This window comes from Ursus arctos, unplaced genomic scaffold, assembly GCF_023065955.2.
Source record: "Ursus arctos isolate Adak ecotype North America unplaced genomic scaffold, UrsArc2.0 scaffold_31, whole genome shotgun sequence".
NCBI lineage: Eukaryota > Metazoa > Chordata > Mammalia > Carnivora > Ursidae > Ursus > Ursus arctos.
In genome coordinates, this window is record NW_026622997.1 from 26868132 (window position 1) to 26892638 (window position 24507).

General features: G+C 47.7%; 1 protein-coding gene and 1 pseudogene across 2 annotated transcripts; one reads left to right on the plus strand and one right to left on the minus strand.

Annotated features, from left to right (window-relative positions):
- LOC113243706 (patr class I histocompatibility antigen, A-2 alpha chain) lies at positions 1 to 21879 on the minus strand. Of its 2 annotated transcripts, XR_008956653.1 has the most exons (8): positions 20789 to 20926; positions 20267 to 20536; positions 19793 to 20068; positions 13807 to 14082; positions 13575 to 13682; positions 13114 to 13146; positions 9578 to 11986; positions 1 to 9237 (listed from the first exon to the last, which is right to left on the minus strand). XR_008956653.1 is itself a non-coding variant. In XM_048225645.2 (7 exons), the coding sequence occupies exons 1-5, from the start codon at positions 20859 to 20861 to the stop codon at positions 13582 to 13584; spliced, it is 996 nt and encodes a 331-aa protein (XP_048081602.1). In that variant the 5' UTR covers positions 20862 to 21879; the 3' UTR covers positions 12337 to 12778; positions 13114 to 13146; positions 13575 to 13581. The 2 variants fall into 2 exon arrangements, 1 of the variants encoding a protein (XP_048081602.1); XM_048225645.2 differs by lacking the exons at positions 1 to 9237; positions 9578 to 11986 and adding an exon at positions 12337 to 12778 and having other exon boundaries at positions 20789 to 21879.
- On the plus strand, positions 4379 to 5577 carry LOC113243705 (twinfilin-1-like; annotated as a pseudogene).
- Positions 21880 to 24507: the final 2628 nt, after the last annotated feature.

Consider the following 24507-nt stretch of genomic DNA (forward strand, 5'->3'; position numbering starts at 1 on the left):
TTTGTCTAGAGATTCTCTATTTAACCTACATGTCAAAAAATTTACACACATAATTGCACAGAGAAAAAAAGCAACTCTTAGCAAGAAATGCAAAGTTTAAATGGGAAAAAAGACTGTGATTAAGCAACTTTAGAGAGAGTGAGTAGTAAAAAGCTCATGAAACTTCATATTGGAATCATAAGATAACATACAACATGACCAGGATAGGATATAAATATATAAACATACGTTACTTGAATATATATTATGGAATAAAGAAAAAAATCACAAAATTTAAAAGGTAGGAAAAATGGCAAAAGCAACTCTTAAGAAAATAACTACAAAATAGAATGATTATTAATTAAATAATGAAAATACTTCAGTTTATTCACTGAATAAGAAGTTATCAGTAAAAGAGGAATGAGTGGAGCGGCGCCTGGATGGCTCAGCAGTTAAGCGTCTGCCTTCTGTTCAGGTCACGGTCTCAGGGTCCTGGGATGAAGCCCTGCATCTGGCTCCCTGCTCAGAGGGGAGCCTGCTTCTCCCTCCCCCATCCCTCTGCTGCTCCCCTGCTTTGCGCTCTCTCTTTCTCTCTCTCTCCCCATCTCTCTTAAATAAATAAAATCTTTAAAAAAGAGAGAGAGAGAAATGGGTGAGGCATGGAAAACAAAAAGCAAAAAGTAAAATGGCGTCATAAACCCAACAGTGTCAATATTAACATTACAAGTAAGTGGCTCAAACAAGTCCGTCGAAGTGCAGATTGTTAGACTGAACACAAAACAAGATCCACCTGTGCTGTCTGCAGCAGACGCACTTGATATCAATTACAGATAGACTGAAATCAGAGGGATGGAAAAGTTATCTCAGGCAAACAACCATACGAAAGCTGGAGTGGATACACTCATTGGCCAAGAGGGACTTTAAAAATGCTAGTAAGAGTTTGTTAAAAATGCTGTAGTGTAGTGGTTATCACGTTCGCTATATGCAAAAGAATGAAACTTGACCACTCTCTCACACCACACACAAAGATAAACTCCAAATGGACAAAAGACCTCGATGTGAGACAGGAATCCATCAAAATCCTAGAGGAGAACATAGGCAGCAACCTCTACGACATCGGCCACAGCAACTTTTTTCATGACACATCTCCAAAGGCAAGAGAAACAAAAGAAAAAATGAACTTCTGGGACTTCATCAAGATAAAAAACTTTTGTACAGCCAAGGAAACAGTCAAAAAAACTAAGAGGCAGCCCACGGAATGGGAGAAGATATTTGCAAATGACACTACAGATAAAAGACTGGTATCCAAGATCTACAAAGAACTTCTCAAACTCAATACACGAGAAACAAATAATCAAATCAAAAAATGGGCAGAAGATATGAACAGACACTTTTCCAATGAAGACATACAAATGGCTAACACACACATGAAAAAATGCTCAAAATCATTAGCCATCAGGGAAATTCAAATCAAAACCACATTGAGATACCACCTTACGCCAGTTAGAATGGTGAAAACTGACAAGACAAGACACAACAAATGTTGGAGAGGATGTGGAGAAAGCGGATCCCTCTTACACTGTTGGTGGGAGTGCAAGTTGGTACAGCCACTTTGGAAAACAATGTGGAGGTCCCTTAAAAAGTTAAAAATAGAGTTACCCTATGACCCAGCAATTGCACTACTGGGTATTTACCCCAAAGATACAGGCGTAGTGAAGAGAAGGGCCATATGCACCCCAATGTTTATAGCAGCATTGTCCACAATAGCTAAATTGTGGAAGGAGCCAAGATGCCCTTCAATGGATGAATGGATAAAGAAGATGTGGTCCATATATACAATGGAATATTACTCAGCTGTCAGAAAGAACGATTACTCCACATTTGCAGCAACGTGGACGGGACTGGAGGAGATTATGCTAAGTGAAATAAGTCCAGCAGAGAAAGACAATTATCATATGGTTTCACTGATTTATGGAACATAAGAAATAGCAGAGAGATCAGTAGGAGAAGGAAGGGAAGAACGAAGCGGGGGTAAACAGAAGGGGGAATGAACCACTAGAGACTACGGAGTCTGGGAAACAAACTGAGGGCTTCAGAGGGGAGGGGGTGGGAAACTGGGATAGGCCGTTGATGGGTAGTAAGGAGGGCATATATTGCATGGAGCACTGGGTGTTATACGCAAATAATGAATCATGGAACACTACATCAAAAACTAAGGATGTACTGCATGGTGACTAACATAACATAATAGAAAATTATTATTAAAAATGCTAGTAAGATAAACTTGATCATTTTAGAATGATAAAATGGTCAAGTCATCAGAAAGATGAAACGATTCTAAACATATATTCACCTAATAACTGAACACCCAAATATATGTAAGCAAAACTGACAGAAATTGACAGAGAAATAGACAATATGACAATAATACTTAAACTTCAATATATCACTTTCAATAATGGATAGAACAACTATGCAGAGATCAATAAAGATAAAGACTTAAATCATACTATAAAACAACAGTGTAAGCCTGACAATTATAGAACATTCCAGCCATGAACAGAATATACATCCATTTCAAATGCAAGTGGAGCTTTCTTGAGGATAAGTCATATGCGAGGCCATAAAAAAAAAAAACTCAGTGAATTTAAAGGGGCAAAAATAATACAAATATGTTCTCTTCTCACAGTCGCATGACACCAGAAATCAATAAATCAATAACTGGAATAAATTCAGGGAACTCCCAACTATGCAGAATTAAACAACACACTTCTACATAATCAAAGGGTCAAAGATATCAAAATGGAAATCAGGAAATACATTGAGATCTATAGGAATGAAGACAGAGCACACCAAAACCGAGGGGGTCCTGCTAAAGCAGTGCTGAGAGGGAAATACACAGCTGTCAATGCCCACATGGAAAAGCAACACCTCCAGTCCATCAGCTAAACTCCCACATTAAGTCGAAGAAGAAAGAGGAGCAAACGAAACCAAAAGCAAGCAAAAGGAAGGAAAAAGTAAAGATTAGAGTGGAAGTTAAAGAAATAAAGAGAATAAAAATAACAATGTAGAAAATTAAATCAAATGTGATCCTTCGAAAGATGAACCAAACAGACGAATCTTCAACTAAACTCACTAAAAAGAAAGAGAGAGAAATGACCCAAATTACTGAGATCAGCAATGACAGAGGAGATGTTAGGACTGACCACACAAAATAAAGAGAACTATGAGATTATGATGAACAATTATATGCCAAAAAATTAACTTACTTGCATAAAATACACAAAAACACAGAAAGTCAAGAACGACTAAAGCTGACTGAAGAAGAAATAAACCATCTACATACACCCACAACGAGGTAGAAGATAGTCAATTGTCAACAACTATTCCACATAAGCCCAGTTCCAAATGGCTTCCCCTGTGAATTATACCAAATGCTGAAAGAATTAATAACGATTCTATACAAACCCTTCCAAAAAGGAGAGGAGGGAATCCCACTCACTCTACGAGGCTAGGATTATTCAGATACCAAAATCAGACAAAGATATCACAAGACAAGGAAACTACAGCCCAATATCTCTTATGAATGTAGATACACACACAAAAGATTTCAATAAATTGTAGCAAATCAAATCTAGCAACATATAAAGAGTTCAATGCAAGCCTGATGAAGTTTATTCCGGGAATGCACAGTTGGTTCAACATCCATACCAATCAATGTAAAGCACCATATTAATATTCTAGAAAACAACAGCCACGTGCTTATCTCAACAGATGCACAAGAATCATTTGACAAAATCGGACACCCTTCATGATAAAAACTCAACAGACTATTAACAGAGGGAATTTCCTCAATCTGATAAAAGGCATTTATGAAACCCCTTAAGATAAAATCTTACTGGTGAACGACTGCTTGTTTTCCTCCTAAGATCAGCGACATGAAAAGGCTGTGTGCTCTCACCACGTCTGTCACACATCGAGCTGGAGACGCCTGGTGGCTCAGTCAGCGAAGCGTCTGCCTGCGACTCAGGTCCTGATCCCAGCATCATGACCCCGGGGTCCTGGGATGGAGCCCGCATCCAGCTCCCTGCTCCATGGGGAGTCTGCTTCTCCCTCTCCCTCTGCCTGCGCTCCCCTCCCTGTGCTCTCTCTCAAATAAATACATAAAATATTAAAAAAAAAAAAAAAAAAGAAATGCCAGGTGAGGTTGTCAGGTTGGCAGTCGTGTTACTCCAAACTGGGCTCCCCTCTTGGTGGGTTCAAGGCAACAGACAAAGGCAAGCCGAAGAATAGGAGAAGGAAGGGTTTTACTTACAAGTGCAGGAGGACACCGGGCCTATTGCCCAAAGCAGTGTCTCCCTGAACAACAAACTGGGGACGTTTCCAGTGGAGGGTGCAGATGGCACTGACGCCTCTGATGCTGGACGCCTGGCCCTTGGTCAGAGCTGCTGTCTCTGCTGCTCCCGGCACCTGGATGACACAACTGCCACTCAGGCCACTCAGGCCACAACGTCTCTGCACAGACTCAGCGCCGGAGCCGGGAGCCCGCGGCCGCCGGCCTGTCCCCCCAGACCCGTGTCCATGCAGTGAGGGTGTTAAAGATGCCTTTGCCAGAGCAAGCAATGGAAATTCCGACCTCTACAAGTCTCTATTGAAAATGAGAACCTTAGGACTGGATCCTGTAGTCAGCCTTCAGATGCTGGGTAAGGACTGCGATTCCCTTGGTTTACCCCTCCTGGAGGGCAGACAACCGAGCTGGATAGTACTCAGGTTAGACTCTCAGAATGCCCAGGGATAGGAATGCATAGTCGTTGTCTGGTCTCCGGAACACTCTCGTGTTCGTCAAATAATGCTGTGTGCAGCAACGAGAGCGACTGTGAAAAAGGAGTTCGGAGGCGGCACGTTGAAGATGAAGTGTTTGGACAGTAAAGGAAGATGCGTCATTACATGGACATGAAAACACGTGCTGTCACATCTTCTCCTGCCCCGCTGACTCCAGCTGAGGAAGAATCACGGCAGATTGAAGTTAACGAGGTACAAACTGACGTGGGTGTGGACGCGAAGCATCAACACTACAAGGAGTAGCATTTCCTACTCCTCGAGAGGCTTTTCAGGCTTTGGAAAAATTAAGTAACAGAAGCTCAACTCTGTGCAATTAGAAATAGATATGAAAAATGAAATTACAATTTCGGACAACCCAACAAACACAGAACTAAAAGATTTGCCAAGGAGGATGCCCAAGGATTCAGCACACTACACACACTGTATAAACATTCCCGTGAAGGACACGATTTGGAATCCATAGTTTTTATTTCTTCAGCGCCTGGATACACACGCAGTAAAGAGAACGGATGCCGCATTCCAGCTGCAGGAGCCCTCTGCTAGACATTGTAGAAAGGCCCCTACAAATGGGTGGCATTGGAAAGATCGACAGAGACAACGGGGATGAGCTGACAGCAGACCCCCTCTTATGAAGAAGTAGCCGAAAGCAGCATGCACAGAAGCAAAGTTTTGCAAAACCGGAAGGTCCTGCAGGAAAGAGAGGAATTCGAAGACTAATTAGGGGTCCGGCTTGAAAGGGAAGCCACTGCTGATTGAAATCGTTATATTAGGCCTTACAAGTCCAGTTTTTTAAAAGTCCAGCTTTTAGTACAGGAGAACTGTTCCATCACTGCATGCAGGTCAGCTCACCGAGCTTTTCACTTCTGTGTTTTTATTTTTTTTTTATTTTTTTTTAATGATTTTTTATTATATTATGTTAGTCACTTCTGTGTTTTTAAAATCAAGGTTATAGAAGACTATGTACGACGTGCTATTATTAATTGTGTCATACTGTTTTTTAGAAGTGTGTAAAAGTATTTTCTAACTGTTACCACCTTTTAATGGAATTCTTCCGGGCATTGTCCTCTCCATTAGAGTGTTTCTCCAACATCATCCAAGATTACAGCCTACATCAGGCTCAGGATTATTTTGTCTTTCAGTCATAGGGTAGTTTTAATGTTTAGGTTGATACATAGTAGGGAAAAAATTGAACAACGAGAAAAGCTCCTGTGTTTTGAACTTACCAGCTCATGGGCAGTGGCTGACAGCCAGGCCACATGGTGGGACGGCAGGGCTATGGAAACAAGGTCTATTACAGGAATAACCACATGGGGGCTGGGCCCTCGCTCACTATGGGAGTTTGAGGGGTGCATGAAAGGAGGACATGTTGATGCCCATCACAAGAACCACCTCCGAGTTTGGAAGTCGATTGGAACGGATGAGTGGGTATCCTGGTGTCCTCTCTTGAGGTGGCCGCCCAGGGCAGTGAAACAAGGGGACAGTGGGGGCTGTGGCAACGCAGAGAAAGGCTGAAACTCTATATCCACTTGCATCCTCTGAGGCCCAAAATACCAAAAAGAACCGTTCTGGCTGCCAACCGGACACTACAGACAGCTAGGAGGCCGATTCCCTGGCAGGAAAGCCTCGAACGCACCTGGCAAGTCAGAGCAGTACCGGTGACCCCGAGGGTGACAAATGGGCCTTGACAGGAACACGTGTTCTGGATTGGGCTTTGCTCGCTCAGTGGTGGATGCGAACGGTCAGAATGCTATTAAAAAACAAAAACAGAACACAGCACACAGCTATACTTCAATTAGAAATTTTAAAAACCAGGGGCGCCTGGGTAGCGCAGTCGTTAAAGCGTCTGCCTTCGGCTCAGGGCGTGATCCCGGCGTACCGGGATCGAGTCCCACATCGGGCTCCTCTGCTGGGAGCCTGCTTCTTCCTCTCCCACTCCCCCTGCTGTGTTCCCTCTCTCGCTGGCTGTCTCTCTGTCACATAAATAAATAAAATCTTTAAAAAAAAAAAAAAAGAAATTTTAAAAACCAAAGCACACGAGAGGACGGGTCCTGTGAGGACAGCTCAGCGACATCTGACACGTGCGCAGCTCCACGTCCTGCCCCAGAGCACGATGCGGGCGCGCTGAGCGTCACAGAGACTCCCCGTCGTTAGGTCACCACAGAAGGCAACCGCTCTGACTTCTGACGTTATACGTTAGTCCTGATCGTCCACGTCACATACAGAGTCACACTCTTGCGTGTGTGGCTCCTTTCACTCGGTGCCGTGTCCGTGAGATTCACGCACGCGGTGGGGCGCAGCCACAGCCCAGGCTGTTTCGGGGCTGCAGCTACTCCGTTGTGCGGATGCGCTAAATTTATGTATGTATTTCCTGTCCTATGCAGGTATGTTGTTTCCCATTGGGGGCAAACATTCTGCTCCTAGAACATTCTGATACATGCCTCTTGGGGCACATGTGGGGAATAAAACATACTGCACCGGTTTCAAATGCTCAGTCACATTTCGTCACACCAAAAAACGTGACAAACCATAATGTCCCACGATGGGCAAACAGACACGCTGACAGAGTAACAGCTTCGTGGAGAATGGGAACTGGCGACGGAAACACTGAAAACGGGGTGTTGGGGCCATGGAGGCATGAGGTACTAGTTTACACACCCTCACAAGTGTGCGCTCCCACCCAGCATGAGTGGGGCTACAGGACGGTCCCCACTACACACTTTTCCTGGGGGATCTGAGGAGGAGGGGTAGGGACAGGTGCCACTGTGACTCCACAGTCCTTCCCAAGGGCGAGGACATCGGTATGACTCTGGCTCCCCTCAACGTTCTCTCTTCCGACCCGATGCAGAGGCTCAGGACGCGGATGCGAGCGCCAGAAACAGGAAGGATTCCCACGCAAGACACCATAACTACTTCGTTAAGCTCTGATGTGGGAATTCCCATGGGCCCGAAGGGGAGGGCTCCACCTGCACCCCAGCCGGCAAACCTGGGGCTCACAGCACAGCTACATCGCCTGGTGGTGCCTTACCCGCCAGTCCTGTCCCTGTGTGACCCTCCCCTCTATGACCGAGCATGGATTGAGCGGGGAGGGCCTTGCCAGACCGGTGTTGCTGCCCACAGTCTAGACCCACTCAGCAGCCACCCATAATGTCCCTGCCAAAGGCAGAGAGTTGGGTATAAATCCAGGGAAGTAGAAACAGCTGAGGGTAAAGGAATGGATAAATTCGCTGTGTAATGAGGGAAATCCAATAGTACGTTAACGCCTCCGAAGTGTGAGCAAGAGATGGCCCTGTCTCTTAGCTCAGTTACCCAGACGCCTGAGAGAGACAGCCATAGGCTGCGAGAACATTCCTGCTCCTGGAACCAGGCAACACTGGATGGAGCCAGCAGACCGCAGTGACCCTGGGAGGCCCCGTCCTCCAGCAGGCAGATGCGTGAACTGTTAATGACCGGAGGGGACTCTAGTACCATGTCGCGTCTCTGCGGTTCTGCTCCTACTGCTACGAGGGATCTGTGCTCAAAGACCAGGGCGTGGCCTGTGGGATAATACAAATATCTGGTCTTTGTCCCGGTTCCTGGCACCGAGCTCCCCAAGCCTTGGGATCTCCTGAGTGATAACAGCATCCCCGGTATGCTCATGAGACGACCTGGCTGTGGGTCCTGGACAGCTTCAGGTTGGGGGCTGGCGACCAGGAGGACCAAGCCATGACTACAGAGTTGGAGGCATTGGCCTCACGCCCCGACCTCTGGCCCCCAGACCTGCATCCCCAACAGCCAGGGACTGGATCAAGGGTGCCTGTGTCCTGAAGCTTTTGTGAAGACTTCTCAACAGTGGGGTTCAGAGAGCTTCAGAAATGGCCAGCACATCCACGTGCTCTGAGGGCAGCACATTCCAAGTCTACAGCAACAGAGGCTCCTGCCCGGGGAACTTCCTGCGGCTACGCTCCTTCGCCTCATGTGTCTGCTCGTGGGTATCCTTGTGATAAACCATGAGTAAGCGTGGAATTCTCCTGAGATCTAGGAGCTGTGCTGGCAAATTACTGAAGGTCCAGGGTATCCCGACTTCACAGCCAACTTGAACAACGGTGCAGGGCACATGGGAGCCTGAGAGCTGAGATTCGCCCATGGGCAGAGGGCCATCTCGCAGGATGAGTCCGTCCCCTTGTGCGTCGCAGGCTCACTCAGGTCGACAGTGTCAGACGTGAAATCCGGGAGTTGGAGGACTCCCAGGTGGTGACAGAGAATCAGAGAGCCAGGGCGGGGGGGGGGGGGGGGGAGAAACCCTCCCTGATCCGCAGAGAGAGACTGAGAGTAAGAGCAAGCAAGTAACCCCGCACCTCGTCTCGTCCAGGAGCAAAGGATAAGCAGAGCTGAAGTGTGTCTATCACGTCCCTCCATCTGCCCCTGCTGTTCACCGTCCTGTTGGAAAAGGAGTCAGCAGGCCCCAAATGGAGTCACCGATGCTACACCCCACCGAGAACGTCATACTGAACCTACTGCAGCTTCAGCTTGTCCCAGAAATGTGACCTGCCATCGGCCCCCAAGAGGTCCTGCCCCCCGCTGGACGGAAGCCCCCGGAGAATCACTTCCTTCCCCCTTAGCAGGGCCCCCTCGCTCACAACAAGGCCCTGTTTACTCATAGTTTCCTGGTTCCCACTCCCCTCTGCCTTGAAAACCCTTCCCTTCCTGCAGCTGGAAGAGGCTCCTTGCTCTCTGCTGGCTGGCGGCTGTCGGAGTCACGACTGCTGGATAAACTGACCTTCCGTGTTCTCAGTTGAGCTGCTGTGCGTGAACCGTGCCGACTTTGCGGGACAATCCAGCTACCCTAGAAAACCAGGCCGGTGCCGTGGTGCGTTCACTGGTTGGTTTCTCATGCTTGGCAGCGGTCCCCTAGGAGCCGGCAGAGGCTGGAGATTCCCTGCCCAAAATATTGCCAGGCACAGGGAAATAGAAACATTCACAGGACACGACGGCACACAGACCCACGCACATCATACAGACCTGGGTTCTCGTCCTTGCAGGAGCCAAGGACAGGGCTAATATGCCTGAGTGGTCATGCCTTCAGCCCACCTGGCCTCCGCAGGAACTTGTGAGTGGAAACTGCTGCGAACAACAGCTGGGTCTAGTCTCACAGCATCGGGGCAACGACAGGAGAGCTGTCATCTATCAGCCACTCGTTCCTTCACCAAACCTGGGCCAAGCTCCCAATCAAGCTGCAGCCTCGGGTCTGTGCTCCAAGAAGGGCGATGAGCTGTTCTTTCTCCACCCCTGGCCCCCTGCACCCCAGCGGCCTTCCTACCTGAGGACAATTCCACCCTCAGGGTCTTGGCCAGAGACCGCCTCTCTCCACAGAAGAGCAACACTTGTTTTCCCCACATCCTTCCAGGGGGCCCCGGCCTGAGGCTGTACCAGACCCCGGAGCACAGGCTGGACCCGCCTGGCGACCTGGTGAGAGAGAGAGGCCGCCACTGTGCAGGATGCGTGGGACAGGTGGTGCCCGCAGCAGTGTGTCCCCCAGCCCCAGGAGCAGCAGCAATGGCCGGGCTGGCCACAGCATCCAGTGTCCCGCCTCACCCGAGGCCGCAGTGCGAGCAGCGACATCCGTGCACGCGGCAGAGGCCGGGGTTCCCGTATGACACACAGCCCGACGTGCACCTGCCACTGTGCTCCTGGCTTCCCGGCCGAAGCTGCTCCGTGACCGTCCCGCGCTCACACGTTACAGACACAGCAGCTGCGCGTGCGCACGTGTGAGTGTGTATTTGTGTGAGTGTGTGCGTGTGTGCATGTGCGCGCGCACGCACTACCTTCCGTCTAAGTCGGAGCAGGGCCGAATTCCCGTGTTTGCTCAGAGGAACCGCGGCGCAGAGCGCGCATTCAGAGACGTTCGTCCCCCCGCCGTGAACTGCTCCCTGATCCTCCCCGACGACGCCCACGACGAACCAATGACGTGTGTGTCACACATCACACCGCCCACGGACAACAGACGTCCTCCCTTCTCTTCACCAGGGAAGGAAACAGACGTGAATGCGATGTTAATGCCCCTGCCACCCCGGCCTCCGCTCCTCACCGAGCTCAGCGGCTGCAGATCGGCCTGTCCCCAGACCCACAGACTCCGAGGACCCGGCACAGGGTCAAGGACTCTCCTGTTTAACAAGCCCTAGAAGCGGGGCTGCGGCACGGCCACGGGGAATCCTAAGCTACTCTCCTTTTTTTTTTTTTTTTTTTAAGATTTTATTTATTTATTCGACAGAGACAGAGACAGCCAGCGAGAGAGGGAACACAAGCAGGGGGAGTGGGAGAGGAAGAAGCAGGCTCATAGCGGAGGAGCCTGATGTGGGGCTCGATCCCATAACGCCAGGATCACGCCCTGAGCCGAAGGCAGACGCTCAACCGCTGTGCCACCCAGGCGCCCCCTAAGCTACTCTCCTGCTGCTGAACGGGTGATGCGACGACCAGCCGGGGCTGCACCTTGTAAACACAGACACACCAGCCGGATTTCCCAGATGCAAACCGCGTGTCCCGGGTCTGGCGGCGACGTGCGCCGTGAAGGAGCGATCAGTGCGGAGCACCTCCCTGTTCTGGAGGCAGCACCTTTACTAATGCAGCCTCAGACCACCGCTGCTCTGTGGGGCTCCAGCACAGACGGCCCTCCCGCTGCCCCCAGTGCCCTGTCCTTCCTCACCGCGCCGCCCCCCCCACCCCGCGCTCACAGCGCCTCCCCTGCACGCCAAGTACATTCCATTTTCAACAAACCACCATCCTTGACGCACAGATGCTATTTCCCAACTGAGCAGCAATGGAAGGAGACTCTGCCCCCCCAGTCCTCGACTTCGGACTGGAGCCAGCACAAGATCACTAGGGCAGAGGGTGGGCAAGCAGAGGACGGAAACTGACGGGAACTAATTCAGAATGAAAAATGAGGGCCAGCCTCCTGTCTGCTAGTCCACAATCTGCTCCTCTGAGAAGACGGCGGAAGAGACGAGGGAACAGCCGAGCCCCAGAAGGAGGGCAAGACCTCCATGAGTCTGAAAATAACCTCTGGATGCTCCGGATTCGTGGGCCTTGTGGAGACACCGATGGGCCGACTACCTCCTGCCGCCTTCAGACAGGAGGCACTCGAAGCTGAATGAGACCAGAACTCCTCCCCGAACATGAAAACAGGCTAATCCTGTACAAAAACAGAGAAATGACAAGTAAACCCCCAAAGATGGGCTGAGGGCCCAACCCAGGTCTGAGCCCAGGCTGACCCGGCCCCACGACGTTGCTGCCCACGGTCGGTCCCGGAGGCAGGACGAGGTCTGGGTGATGTCCGAGTCTCTGTGATCCCAGGTCCTGGAAGGACAGGTGCTACTGGAGGGACAAGGACGAAAGAGCAGAGAGACTCCCCGGCTGAGCAGGGGCCATGTCACACCCACGCTGAACTGAGCACCCACTGGGCATGACGCTCCTCCTCCCGACGCTCCTCACAGCCTTCGCCTGTCCCCACCCAGAGGAGACCCAGCACACCAAACTCGCAGATTCCGGAAGGTTCTCAGTGCTTCCATTTATTTCCTCTCTCAAACTTCAGGAATCCTCTCCTTTCACTAACTGATCCACTCCTCATGACAACAGGAAAAAAACCAGTTCCCAACCAGAGTCCTCTTGTCATCAGGAAGTAAGAAGTCATAGCTCAGTGTAACACAAAGTAAAGACAGGGATGGAGATGGCCCACCCTCCCTCGGCCAGAACACGAAAGCAGATGAGGAAGGAGAACACAGGGCGGTCAGGGCGGGGAGAGTGGGGGGGGGGGGTTGTGTGCGGTGGGGGGCCAGTCTCCCCACCTCCTCACATTATGTTAATAGGAACACGGACACATTCCGACGCCCTTTGCAGAAAGAGAAATCAGGGGTGTTGATGTTACAAGGTGGGCAAGTGAACACATCTTGCATCGCTCAGTCCCCCACAAGGCAGCTGGCTCACACTGTGACAGAAAATAATCACGAACAGATACAGGTCAGTCACATACATGTGGAATTTCCCAAGAGCCCTCCCTGTGGTCGAAGTATCCTACGCAAAGAATCCCCACTACCCAGTCATGGCCCCTTTCCCCCCTCCTCTCCCCATGTCAGGCCCTCCAGGGTCTCAGCTTTAGAAGCAAAGAGAGCCCTGAGGACTGTCCCTGCCTGGGGCACAACACACAGAATGTGGTCAGAGCCACAGGAGATGAAACTAAAGGACAGCTGTGGGTGGGTGAGCTCCCCACGACGTCCTTCTACACTGTCTCAAGGTCTCAGGGATCACCCCCTCCATACTTACTTGCAGCCTGAGCGTAACTCCTTCCTCTTCCACCTGGGGAAAGAAAACATCCCATGAGACGCCATGGAGGAGACGCAGCCCGAGATCCTAGATGAAACAGATAGCCTGGACCACAGGGAAGTTTCCAGGGCTGTCACTACAGACCTAGGGCAGGACTGGGGACAGGAACAAAAGACATGGCAAGGTGAGACCAAACGTCCTCCTGGAGTCTGTCCTCAGCAAGGACCTGCTCTCTGACCTGTGACTGCTGGGAATCGGGGCCGTCACCACATTCACTGGGGTGATTAATCTGTCCTTCACTCTCACCTGTGCTTGACTACAGTGACTGTAGCAACGAGCCGCACGGTGGACAAGCACACGTGTGCAGACGGCACTGCCCATCAACAAGGCAGGACAGACTTCCACCTGGACTTGAAACACTGCAGAAGGATAAGAAAACTCAGAGCACCCCCCTTCCCTACCTGAGCTCTACTTCCTCCACATGACAGCTCCAACCAGCACAGTGCCAGTGACCACAACCAGACCAGCCACGATGCCCACGATGGGAATGGGGGGCCGAGGAGGGGACTCTGGGAAGAGAGGATAAGGTGAGGGCCTTGACCCCCAGGTCTCAGCCCCAACCCTCCTGAAGTTCTCCCCAGCAGCTCCTCATGTCCCTGAGAGGAGGCTCTGTGCCCAGGTTTCCCTCCTTACCCCATCTCAGTGTGAGGGGCTCGGGCAGTCCCCCATGCTGCACATGGCACGTGTATCTCTGCTCCTCTCCAGAAGGCACCACCACAGCCACCCACTTCTGGAAGGTCCCATCCCCTGCAGGCCTGGTTTCCACAAGCTCTGTGTCCTGGGTCAGGTCCTCCCCATCCTGCTGCCAGGTCAGGGTGATCTCCGCAGGGTAGAAGCCCAGGGCCCAACACCTCAGGGTGACCTTATGGTCAGTGAGGAGTTGGTAGGTGACATGTGTCTTCGGGGGATCTAAAGAGAAGGGTCAGAAAACTCAGGAGCCCCGGGGTTACAGAAGGAGTGGGGCTGCCCGAGTGCAGCAGAGCTCCCAGGCATTGGAGCAGGGAAGCCGCTGCAATCAGCGAGTCCAGGCCCCAGCTTTCTGCTGGGTGTTGCCGCAAACTGGGAACCACTGCACAGTCAGGTGAACCGCTCTCCAAGCAGCGGCCCAGCAAGCGGCAGAGGCAGAGGGCGAGCCCCCTCCTCCCCTCCCCCAGGAGGAACTGCACAGGTCCACACTGCAGGAGTCCATCAAGTTTGGAGTTTTGAAACTCAGTCTCGTGCCTGACATAAAATCGCTTGATCACAGGCTGGGTGAACACAGAGTTCCCAGGGAAACCGGGGAGACCCGAGTGAGTGATTGCTTTTCTGTGCCAGCTCACTGAAGAGTGGGGGCTGTGAATTTCCAGGTCCAGGCTAGAGGGCGGGATGTAGCCATATTCATCCCAGTCAACAGAGCTCAAAGCCTTCAGACAGCAAAACAGCACCACCTAGTGGACCCAGAGCTGCTTATACTGAGCCCGGCCTCTGTGCAAGGGAGGCCCAGTTCCACCAGGGCAAAGTCCACCTGAGAATCCCAGCAACAGGCCCCTCCCATAGAAGACCGGCAGAGACAACTTGCTGCCACCAAGTTTACTGACCTTGGGGGCTGCAAAGCTTCGGCCCTTGGGGAAAACAGTATATAGCATTGTTTCTTTATTCTCTAGTCTTTCAGTATTATTTTTTCAGTTATTTTCTTATTTTTCAATACTTTTTTATTCTTTTTTAATTTTCATATATACATTATATATTTTTTAAATCGTTCCCTTTCGTTGAATTTTATTTTATTTTTGTATATATATAAGTTTTTCTTTCTTATTTTGGGATCTAGTATCTTTTAATAAGCAGACCAAAACACATCAAGATCTAGTTTTTGTTTTATTTTCTTTTTTTATTTCTTGTTTTGTTTTTGTTTTTTTCTGGTTTGTTTTGTTTTTTTCTGTTGTCGTTATTGTTGTTATTTTCTCTCATTCTTCTATTCTTTTCTGGACAAAATGATGAGATAGAGAAATTTGCCCCAAAAGAAGGAACAGGAGGCAGTACTCACTGACAGGGAGTTTATCAATACAGATATAAGTAAGATATTTGAACTAGAATTTAAAACGATTATCAAGATTCTAGCTGGGTTTGAAAAAAGCATAAAAGACACTAGAGAAACCCTTACTGTAGAAATAAAAGAACTAAAATCTAGCCAGGCATTAAAAATGCTATTACTGAGATGCAGCCCCAAATGGAAGCAATAAAAATGAGAATGAACAAGGCAGAAGAGTGAGCCAGTGATATAGAAGATAAAATGATGGAAAATAAGGAAGCTGAAAAGAAGAAAGAAAAGAAATGATTAGATCACAAAGGGAGACTTAGAGAACACAGTGATTCCATAAAGTGAAATAATATGCATATCATAAGAGTCCCAGAAGATGAGGAGTGGAAGAAAGGGGCAGAAGTTTTATTTGAACAAATTACACCTGATAACTTCCCTAATCTGGGGAAGGAAATAGCATTCAAGTCCAGGAGGCACAGAGAATCCCCCTCAAAATCAATAAAAATAGTTCAACACCTTGACATATAATAGTGAAGCCTGCAAATTTCAAAGATAAAGAGAAAATCCTGAAAGCACCGCAGAACTAGAGGTCCTTAACCTACAAGGGTAGACACATAAGGCTGGCAGCAGACCTGTCTACAGAGACCTGGCAGGCCAGAAAGGACTACATGATATATTCAAGGTGCTAAATGGGAAAAATATGCAGCCAAGAATACTTTATCCAGCAAGGCTGTCATTCAGAATGGAAGCAGCGATAGAGTTTCCAGGACAAAAACTAGAGGAATTTGTGAACACTAAATCAGCCATTGCAAGAGATATTAAAGGGGATCCTTTGAGCAGAGACAGAGCTGAAAAGTAACAAAGACCAGAAAGGAACAGAGACAATCTACAGGAACAGTGACTTTATAGATAATACAATGGCACTAAATTCTTATCTTTCACTAATTACTCTGAATGTAAATGAACTAAATGCTCCAATCAAAAGACACAGGGTATCAGAGCAGATAAAATAACAAGACCCATTGATATGCTGTTTACAAAAGACTCATTTTAGACCCAAAAACACCTCCAGATTGAAAGTGAGGGGGTAGAGAACCATTTATCATGCCAACGGACATCCAAAGAAAGCTGGAGTAGGCATCCTTATATCGAACAAACCAGGTTTTAAACCAAAAACTAATGAGAGATGAAGGACACTATATCATAATAAAAGTGTCTATCCAACAAAAAGATCTAATAATTGTAAATATTTATGCCCCTAACTTGGGAGCAGCCAAATATATAAACCAATTAATAACAAAATTAAAGAAACTCATTGATAATAATATAATAATACTAGGGGACTTTAAACCCCACTCACAGCAATGGACAGATCATCTAAGCAGAAGATCAACAAGGAAACAAGGGCTTTGAATGACACACTGGACCAGATGGACTTCACAGATATATTCTGTATATATTCTATCTATATAGAATTATAAAGGAAAATTACATTTTAAAGGAGAATTACAGACCAATATCCCTGATGAACATGGATGCAAAAATTCTCACCAAGATACTACCTAATAGGATCCAACCGTACATTAAAAGGATTTATTCCTGGACTGCAGGGGTAGTTCAACATCCGCAAATCAATCAGTGTGATACACCACATTAATAAAAGAAAGGACAAGAGCCATAGGATCCTCTCAAAAGATGCAGAAAAACCACTTGACAAACTACAGTGTCCTTTCTTGATAAAAATTCTCCACCATGTAGGGATTGAAGGAGATACCTCAATATCATAAAAATCATATATGAAAGACCCACTGTGAATATCATCCTCAATGGGGAAAACCCGAGAGTGTTTCCTTAAGGTCAGGAAAACGGCAGGGATGTCCACTGTCACCACTGTTGCTCAACATAGTACTGGAAGTCCTAGTCTCAGCAGTCAGACAAAAAAAGATATAAAAGGCATTCAAACTAGCAAAGAAGTCAAACCTTCACTCCTCGCAGATGACATGATACTCTATGTAGAACCCCCCCCCCAAAAAAAATTGCTAGATCTGATACAGGAATTCAGCAAAGTGACAGGATATAAAATCAATGCACAGAAGTCAGTTGTATTTCTATACACTAACAATGAGACAGAAGAAAGAGAAATCAAGGCTCGATCCCATTTACAACTGCACCAAAACCCCTGCAATATCTAGGAATAAACCTAACCAAAGAGGTAAAGGGTCTGTACTCTGAAAACTATAGAACGTTTATGAAAGAAGTTGAGGAAGACACAAAGAAATGGAAAAACGTTCCATGCTCATGGACTGAAAGAATAAATATTGTTAAAATGTCTGTGCTACCTAGAGCAATCTATACATTCAATGCAATCCCCATCAAAATACCATCAGCATTTTTCACAGACCTGGAACAAATAATCCTAAAACTTTTTATGGAACCAGAAAAGACCCTGAATAGCCAGAGGAATGTTGAAAAAGAAAACCAAAGCTGGAGGCATCACAATTCCGGACTTCAAGCTATATTACAAAGCTGTGATCATCAAGACAGTATGGTACTGGCATAAAAACAGACACATAGATCAATGGAACAGAACACAGAACCCAGAAATTGACCCTCAACAATATGGTCAACTAATCTTCAACAAAGCAGGAAAGAATATCCATCACAGAAAAAGGACAATTTCTTCAACAAATGGTATTGGGAAAACTGGACAGCAACATGCAGAAGAATGAAACTGGACGATTCTCTTACACCATACACAAAGATAAACTCAAAATGGACAAAAGACCAAAATGTGAGACCAGAATCCATCAAAATCCTAGAGGACAACACAGGCAGTAACCTCTCAGACCTCGGCCGCAGGAACTTCTTGCTAGACACATCTTCAAAAGCAAAGAAAACAAAAGCAAAATGAACCACTGGGACTTTGCCAAGATAAAAAGCAAAGGAAACAATCAACAAATTAAAAGGCAACCTACAGAATGGGACAAGATATTTGCAAATGTCTTATCAGATGAAGGGCTAGTATCCAAAATCTATAAAGAATTTATCAACCTCAACACCCAAAAACAAAAAACTCCAGTTAAGAAATGGGCAGAAGACACGAATAGACATTTTTCCAAATATATCCAGATGGCTAAAAGACATATGAAAAAATGCTCAACATCACTGGCATCAGGGAAATACAAATCAAAACCACAATGAGATAACCACCTCACACCGATTAGAATGGCCAAAATTAACTATTCAGGAAAAAACAGATGTTGGCTAGGATGCAGAGAAAAGGGAACCCTCTTGTACTGTTGGTGTGAATACAAACTGGTACAGCCACTCTGGAAAACAGTATGGAGGTTCCTCAAAAAGGTAGAAATAGAGCTACTCTACAACCCAGCAATTGCAGTACTAGGTATTTATCCAAAGGATACCAACATAGTGATTCGAAGGGGCAAATGCACCCCAATATTTATAGCAGCAACTTCCACAACAGCCAAACTACAGAAAGAGCCCAGATGTCTATAAACAGATGAATGGATAAAGAAGATGTGATACACAGACACACACACACACACACACACACACACACACAATGGAGTACTACTCAGCCACTAAAAAGAATGAAATCTTGCCATTTGCAACAATGCAGATGGTACTACAGGGTATTATGCTAAATGAAATAAGTCAGAGAAAGACAAACACCAAATGATTTCACTTATATGCGGAATTTAAGAAACAAAACAGATAAACATAGGGAAAGGAAAGGAAAAATAAGATGAAATCAGAGAGGGAGACAGGCCATAAGAGACTCTTAAGTCTAGGAAACAAACAGGGTTGCTGGAGGGGAGGTGGGGGGGGAGGGATAATTGGATGATGACATTAAGGGGGGCAGGTGATGTAATGAGCACTGGATGTTATATGCAATTGGTGAATCACCAAATTCTATCTCTGAAACTAATACTACAGTATATGTTAACTAAATTGAATTTGAATAAAAAAAATTTTTTAAAGAAAGAAAATTCAGGAACTTTACAACTGTCTTGGTCCACTGAAGCACCTTTCATGTGGCCATCTTGAGAACGAACAGGAAAACTGGGGTGGGGAAAGAAAGCAATGACCCAGACAGCAGCCTGAACACATAATCTCTTCTTACTTGTTAAGTTCTAGAATTAGGTTGAGATGGCCCAGTGTAGAAGGCAGGATTCTGTGAGGAGAAAAGGAATTTCTGGTCCTGGCCTGGCTGGAGGCCAAGTGATTCAGAATAGGTAAAGCCGGACCCCAAACACATGGGGTATGGGGTGGAGAACAAAGCCTAAGAAAATCCCCCAAGGTTCCCAAAGGCACTGTGAGTCAAAGGGAATCGCTCATCAGTTATTCCAGAAATGGTCTCCTCCTCCATTCCTGGAGAGACTGTAACCCTCAATGGTCCTTAGGAGAAAGGCAGACCCTTAGGGCCACTCCCTGGTACGGGGTCTGAAAACACAGGCAGAGTTAGTCTCCAGACTCAACCCACGGGAGGGCTATATACTGGTGTGGATCCCACTTCTTCCTATCCTCTTAGGAGGCCTCAGCCTGAGGGGAAATGGTGGGAGGCCCCGCGGCCCCTGGTACCTGTGCGCAGCAGCGTCTTATTCCCCATCTCCAGGTACCTCCGGAGCCATTCCACGCACGTGACCTCCAGCTCGTCCCTCTGCTGCTCCGCTGCACCGGCCACCTCCCACTTGCGCCGGGTGATCTGCGCCGCCGTGTCCGCCGCGGTCCAGGAGCGCAGGTCCTCGTTCAGGGCGATGTAATCGGCGCCGTCGTAGGCCAACTGCCAGTACCCGCGGAGGAGGCGCCAGTCCGGCCCCACGTCGCAAGCAGAAGTCCACTGGATGGTGTGAGACCCTGGCCCCGCCCCCGCGGTCAGCTCCGCCCCATGCCCCGCCCCCGCGGCCAGCTCCGCCCCGAAGCCCGGGCCTTCGAACCCCAGGGCTTAGAGCCAAAACTGAACGGCGGGTAAAAGTACCCGCGGGCTCTTCATGGGTGGGAAGACGGGCTGGTCCCGCAGCCCCGTCCGTGGGGACTGGGGCCCGCGTCGCTCACCGGCCTCGCTCTGGTTGTAGTAGCCCCGCAGTGTCTGCAGGTCCCCTCGGAAAGTCTGTGCGGTGTCCTTGGCGCCCCGCGTCTCCTGGTCCCAAAACTCCGGCCCCTCCTGCTCCACCCACGGCGCCCGCGGCTCCATCCTCCGACTGGCAGAGTCGCTGTCGAACCGCGCGAACTGCGTGTCGTCCACGTAGCCGACTTCCACGTACCGGGGCTCCCCGCGGCCGGGCCGGGACACTGAGGTGCCGAAATACCTCAGGGAGTGGGAGCCTGCGGGCGCGGAGGGGCTGAGACCCAGCCCGACCCTCCTCCCGCGGCGGGGCCCGGGGCGCAGGTGGAGGCGGACTGGAGGGCAGGGGGAGGGGGCACCGAGTTGGGGAGAGCAGGGCGGAGGCGGGGAGGGACGGGGCGGGGCCGGGGGCGGGGGCAGCGGAGAGGCACCTCCCCGGGGGTCCCGGATCCCCGCCCGGCAGTCCCCTCGTTCCCGCCCCAGAGACACTTTCCTCCCGCCCCCGCACTCACCCGCCCAGGTCTCGGTCACCGCCAGGGCCCCTGACAGCAGCAGGAGGAGGGTTCGGGGCATTACGACTCGCATCCCTGGGGTCTGGAGAATGTAAGTCCCGGCAGGTCGGTGGTACTGACAGGCCGGGAACCGCGGTGACGCTGATTGGCTTCTCTAGAAACGGACACGCAATGGGAGTGCGCGCTGAGGCTTCGTCATGAGTATCCAGGCAGAAGGACCTGACACAGGTTGTGAGAGCGGGAAGCGAAATGCGCGGAGTAAGGGACTCGGCTTCCGTCCCCCAAACACCCCAGGCTCTCAGGCCTGGGACTTTCAGAGCCAGGACTTCCAGGAGACCCGGGACTTTGTCCTGATTCCTCTCCACCTGCACGGAGTGCTTTTTGTCTCACCGTCTCCCTGAGGCCTGACCCATTGTCTTTCTGGGAGAGACACCAGGCTGAGATCAGCTCCTTTTTGTTCCTGGAATCCCTCCACTTGAGCTGAACTCCTCCTCCTTAATTCTCCTCCGGACCCTTCTAAAAGAAAAGTCACCCCCAAGAAATTGGATGCCAGAGAGTGAGCTTGCCTTGGGAATGGAGATGAAGGGACAGGGATTTTCTCTTTTAAGCCTGAAGTTACGATGATTGAAAGCCCCAGGTAGAGATTCTCATAGAGATCAGTTTCCTTTTTGTTAATTAACGACAGTGGTAGCACAATCTTGATAAGCCCTGAACATCAGAATCTAATTGGTAAAGTGGTTTTGCCCCTTCGTGCAGAAATGTCTAAACAACATTGCAATCAAGACTCACAAAGCTCCTAAATTGTACTTTGTCAGACAGCATTACTGTGACTCCAAACTGCTGTTTTGTTTTGTTTCGGTTTGGTGTTTGAAGTGAGAAGAAACTCACTTCACATTTAATGACACAGGTAGGTTGAAAATAAATGGATGTTGGGGCACCTGGGTGGCACAGCGGTTAAGCGTCTGCCTTCGGCTCAGGGCGTGATCCCGGCGTTCTGGGCGTTCTGGGATCGAGCCCCACATCAGGCTCTTCGCTATGAGCCTGCTTCTTCCTCTCCCACTCCCCCTGCTTGTGTTCCCTCTCTCGCTGGCTGTCTCTATCTCTGTTGAATAAATAAATAAAATCTTTAAAAAAAAATGAAAATAAATGGATGTTTTTATATAGTAACACAGGTTACATGGAAACCAAAATTAAAAACACAATGTTATTTACAGTTGTTACAAAGAAATACTGTGTATACACTTAACAAAACACATAAAGGATCTGAATGCTGAAAATTACAAAATGCTAATAAAAGAAATCAAATTAAGTAGAGCCATAATATGTTCATGTATAAAAAGATTCAACTTGGTAAAGATGTCATTCCCTCCAAATTGATCTATAGGTTTAATGCAATTCTTGCCAAAATCCCAGTAAGGTTTTTTGTAGACATAGACAAGCTTATTCTAAACTTTATATGGAAAGGCATAGTACCTAGAATAGCTAACACACTCAAAAAGGAGAGATAAAGTGAAAAGAATCACTCTATTTGGTATTAAGACTTATGATTTAGCTACAGTAATTAAGACAGTGTAATATTGGGAGAGAAATAGACATATAAATCAATGGAACAGAATAGAGAACCCAGGAATAGGCCCACACATATGCTCAGCTGATTTTTGACAAAGGCACAAAGGCAATTCAATGCAAAAGGATAGTCTTTTCAATAAATGGTGCTAGAGCAATTGGACATCCATAGACAAAAACACATAAGCAAACAAAAAAAAAAAAACCATCAAGGCTAAATCTCTCACTTTATAAAATTAATTTAAAATGTATAATGGAACTTATGTAACATTTAAAAGTATAAAATTGTTAGAAAAGTGGTGTCTGGATGGGTCAGTTGGTTAAGCGTCTGCTTTCGGCTCAGGTCGTGATCTCTGGGTCCTGGGATGGAGCCCAGTGTTGGGCATCCTGCTCAGCGGGGAGTCTGCTTTTCTCTCTCTCTCTCCCTCTGCCCCTCCCCACAGTTTGTTCTCTGTCTCTCTCAAATAAATAAAACATTTTTTTTAATTATTAGAAAAAAAGACAAATCTTTGGGATATATCTTGACAGCGGTTATAGATAGACAAACCTACATATACGATAAGATTCCATAGAATCAAACACATACCCAGATGAGTACAGGTAACACTGGGGAAATCCGAATATGAGCAGTGGATGGTTCCAGTGTTAGTATCCTGGTTGTAATACTGACGACAGTTTTGCAAGGTATTACCATTGAGTAAAAGTTACTCAGGATCTCTATTATTTCTTATAATTGCATGGAAGTCTTCAATTAGCTCAAAGTAAAAAACATTAATTTTAAAAAGCACTTACAGGGCACCTGGATGGCTCAGTCATTAGGCGTCTGCCTTTGGCTCAGGTCATGATCCCAGGGTCCTGGGATCGAGTCCTGCATCAGGCTTCTTGTTCAGCAGAGAGTCTGCTTCTCCCTCCGCCTGCCACTCCCCTGCTTGTGCTCTCTATCAAATAAATAAATAAAATCTTTTAAAAAATAAAACACTAGCAAAAAAAAAACAAAACAAAATAAAAAACAGCACAACTCTCATGGCTCCAATTAAAGCCCAAACTTTTTAGTTTCATATTCCTAACTCCCTACAAACAGACCCCAAATTCCCTTTCACATCTTACCTTCCTCAAGCTGTCTGCACACACTGGCTTAATAATTGGATATTCTTGGGAGTTCCGTATGTCTGCTTCTCCACTCAGCTCATCCCCCAACCCAGTCCCCTCATCCACACACCCCAGTTCTACCCTTCTTCAAGGTTCACCTCCCAATGGTACTTCCAGCTGGAAGGAATCCCTCCGAGCTCCCAGGCCCCTTCTCACCGCCTAGTAAAGCTTTGTAGGTACTTGTTTTCTATTTCCCACAAAGCTCTGAGCTTTTGTCTCACAGAGCTGAGATAATTTAGCTCTGACTCCTCACAGGTGCTGGTAAGCACCAGCAGGTAAAGCTATTTTCTTTTCTTTTTTTTAATTATTATTGTTTTATTTATATTCAGTTAATTAACATATAGTGTATTACTAGTTTCAGAGGTAGAGTTCAGTGATTCATCAGTCTTATGTAACACCCAGTGCTCATTACATCTCGTGCCCTCCTTAATGCCCATCACCCCAGCTACCCCATCCCCCCACCCACCTCCCCTCCAGCAGCCCTCAGTTTGTTTCCTAGAGTTCAGAGCCTCTTATGGTTGGTTTTTCTCTCTGATTCCATCTTATTTTATTTTTCCTTCCCTCCCCCTATTATCCTCTGTTTTGTTTCTTAAAACAATCTTCATTCCATAGCCCTAAATTTGTGTGAGTTCCTCTCATATCCTCAACACATTGAGGCACAGGGAAGCACAGGTCGGTACTATATATCTCAGCCGGGAGTATGTACAAACTGGAAGCACCTCGAAGTTGCCATGTTCCATGTTCACCAGGGCTGCTGCATTGCCATTGGTATGTATTATTCATGCCTGAGAAGTGTGCATATTTTATCTAAACACATATTTTATCTAGATAGATTTTATATTTTATCTAGACATGTGTTAAACTGATTAACATAGGGAGGCAATTGGTTTTCAGGCAGTCCCACAGAACATAGTAAATACTAAATGCAAAGAATATCTTGCTAAGAACTGTAGATATAGATTTAATAAAAAATCTATATAACAGCATATTTAAAACTGAGAATT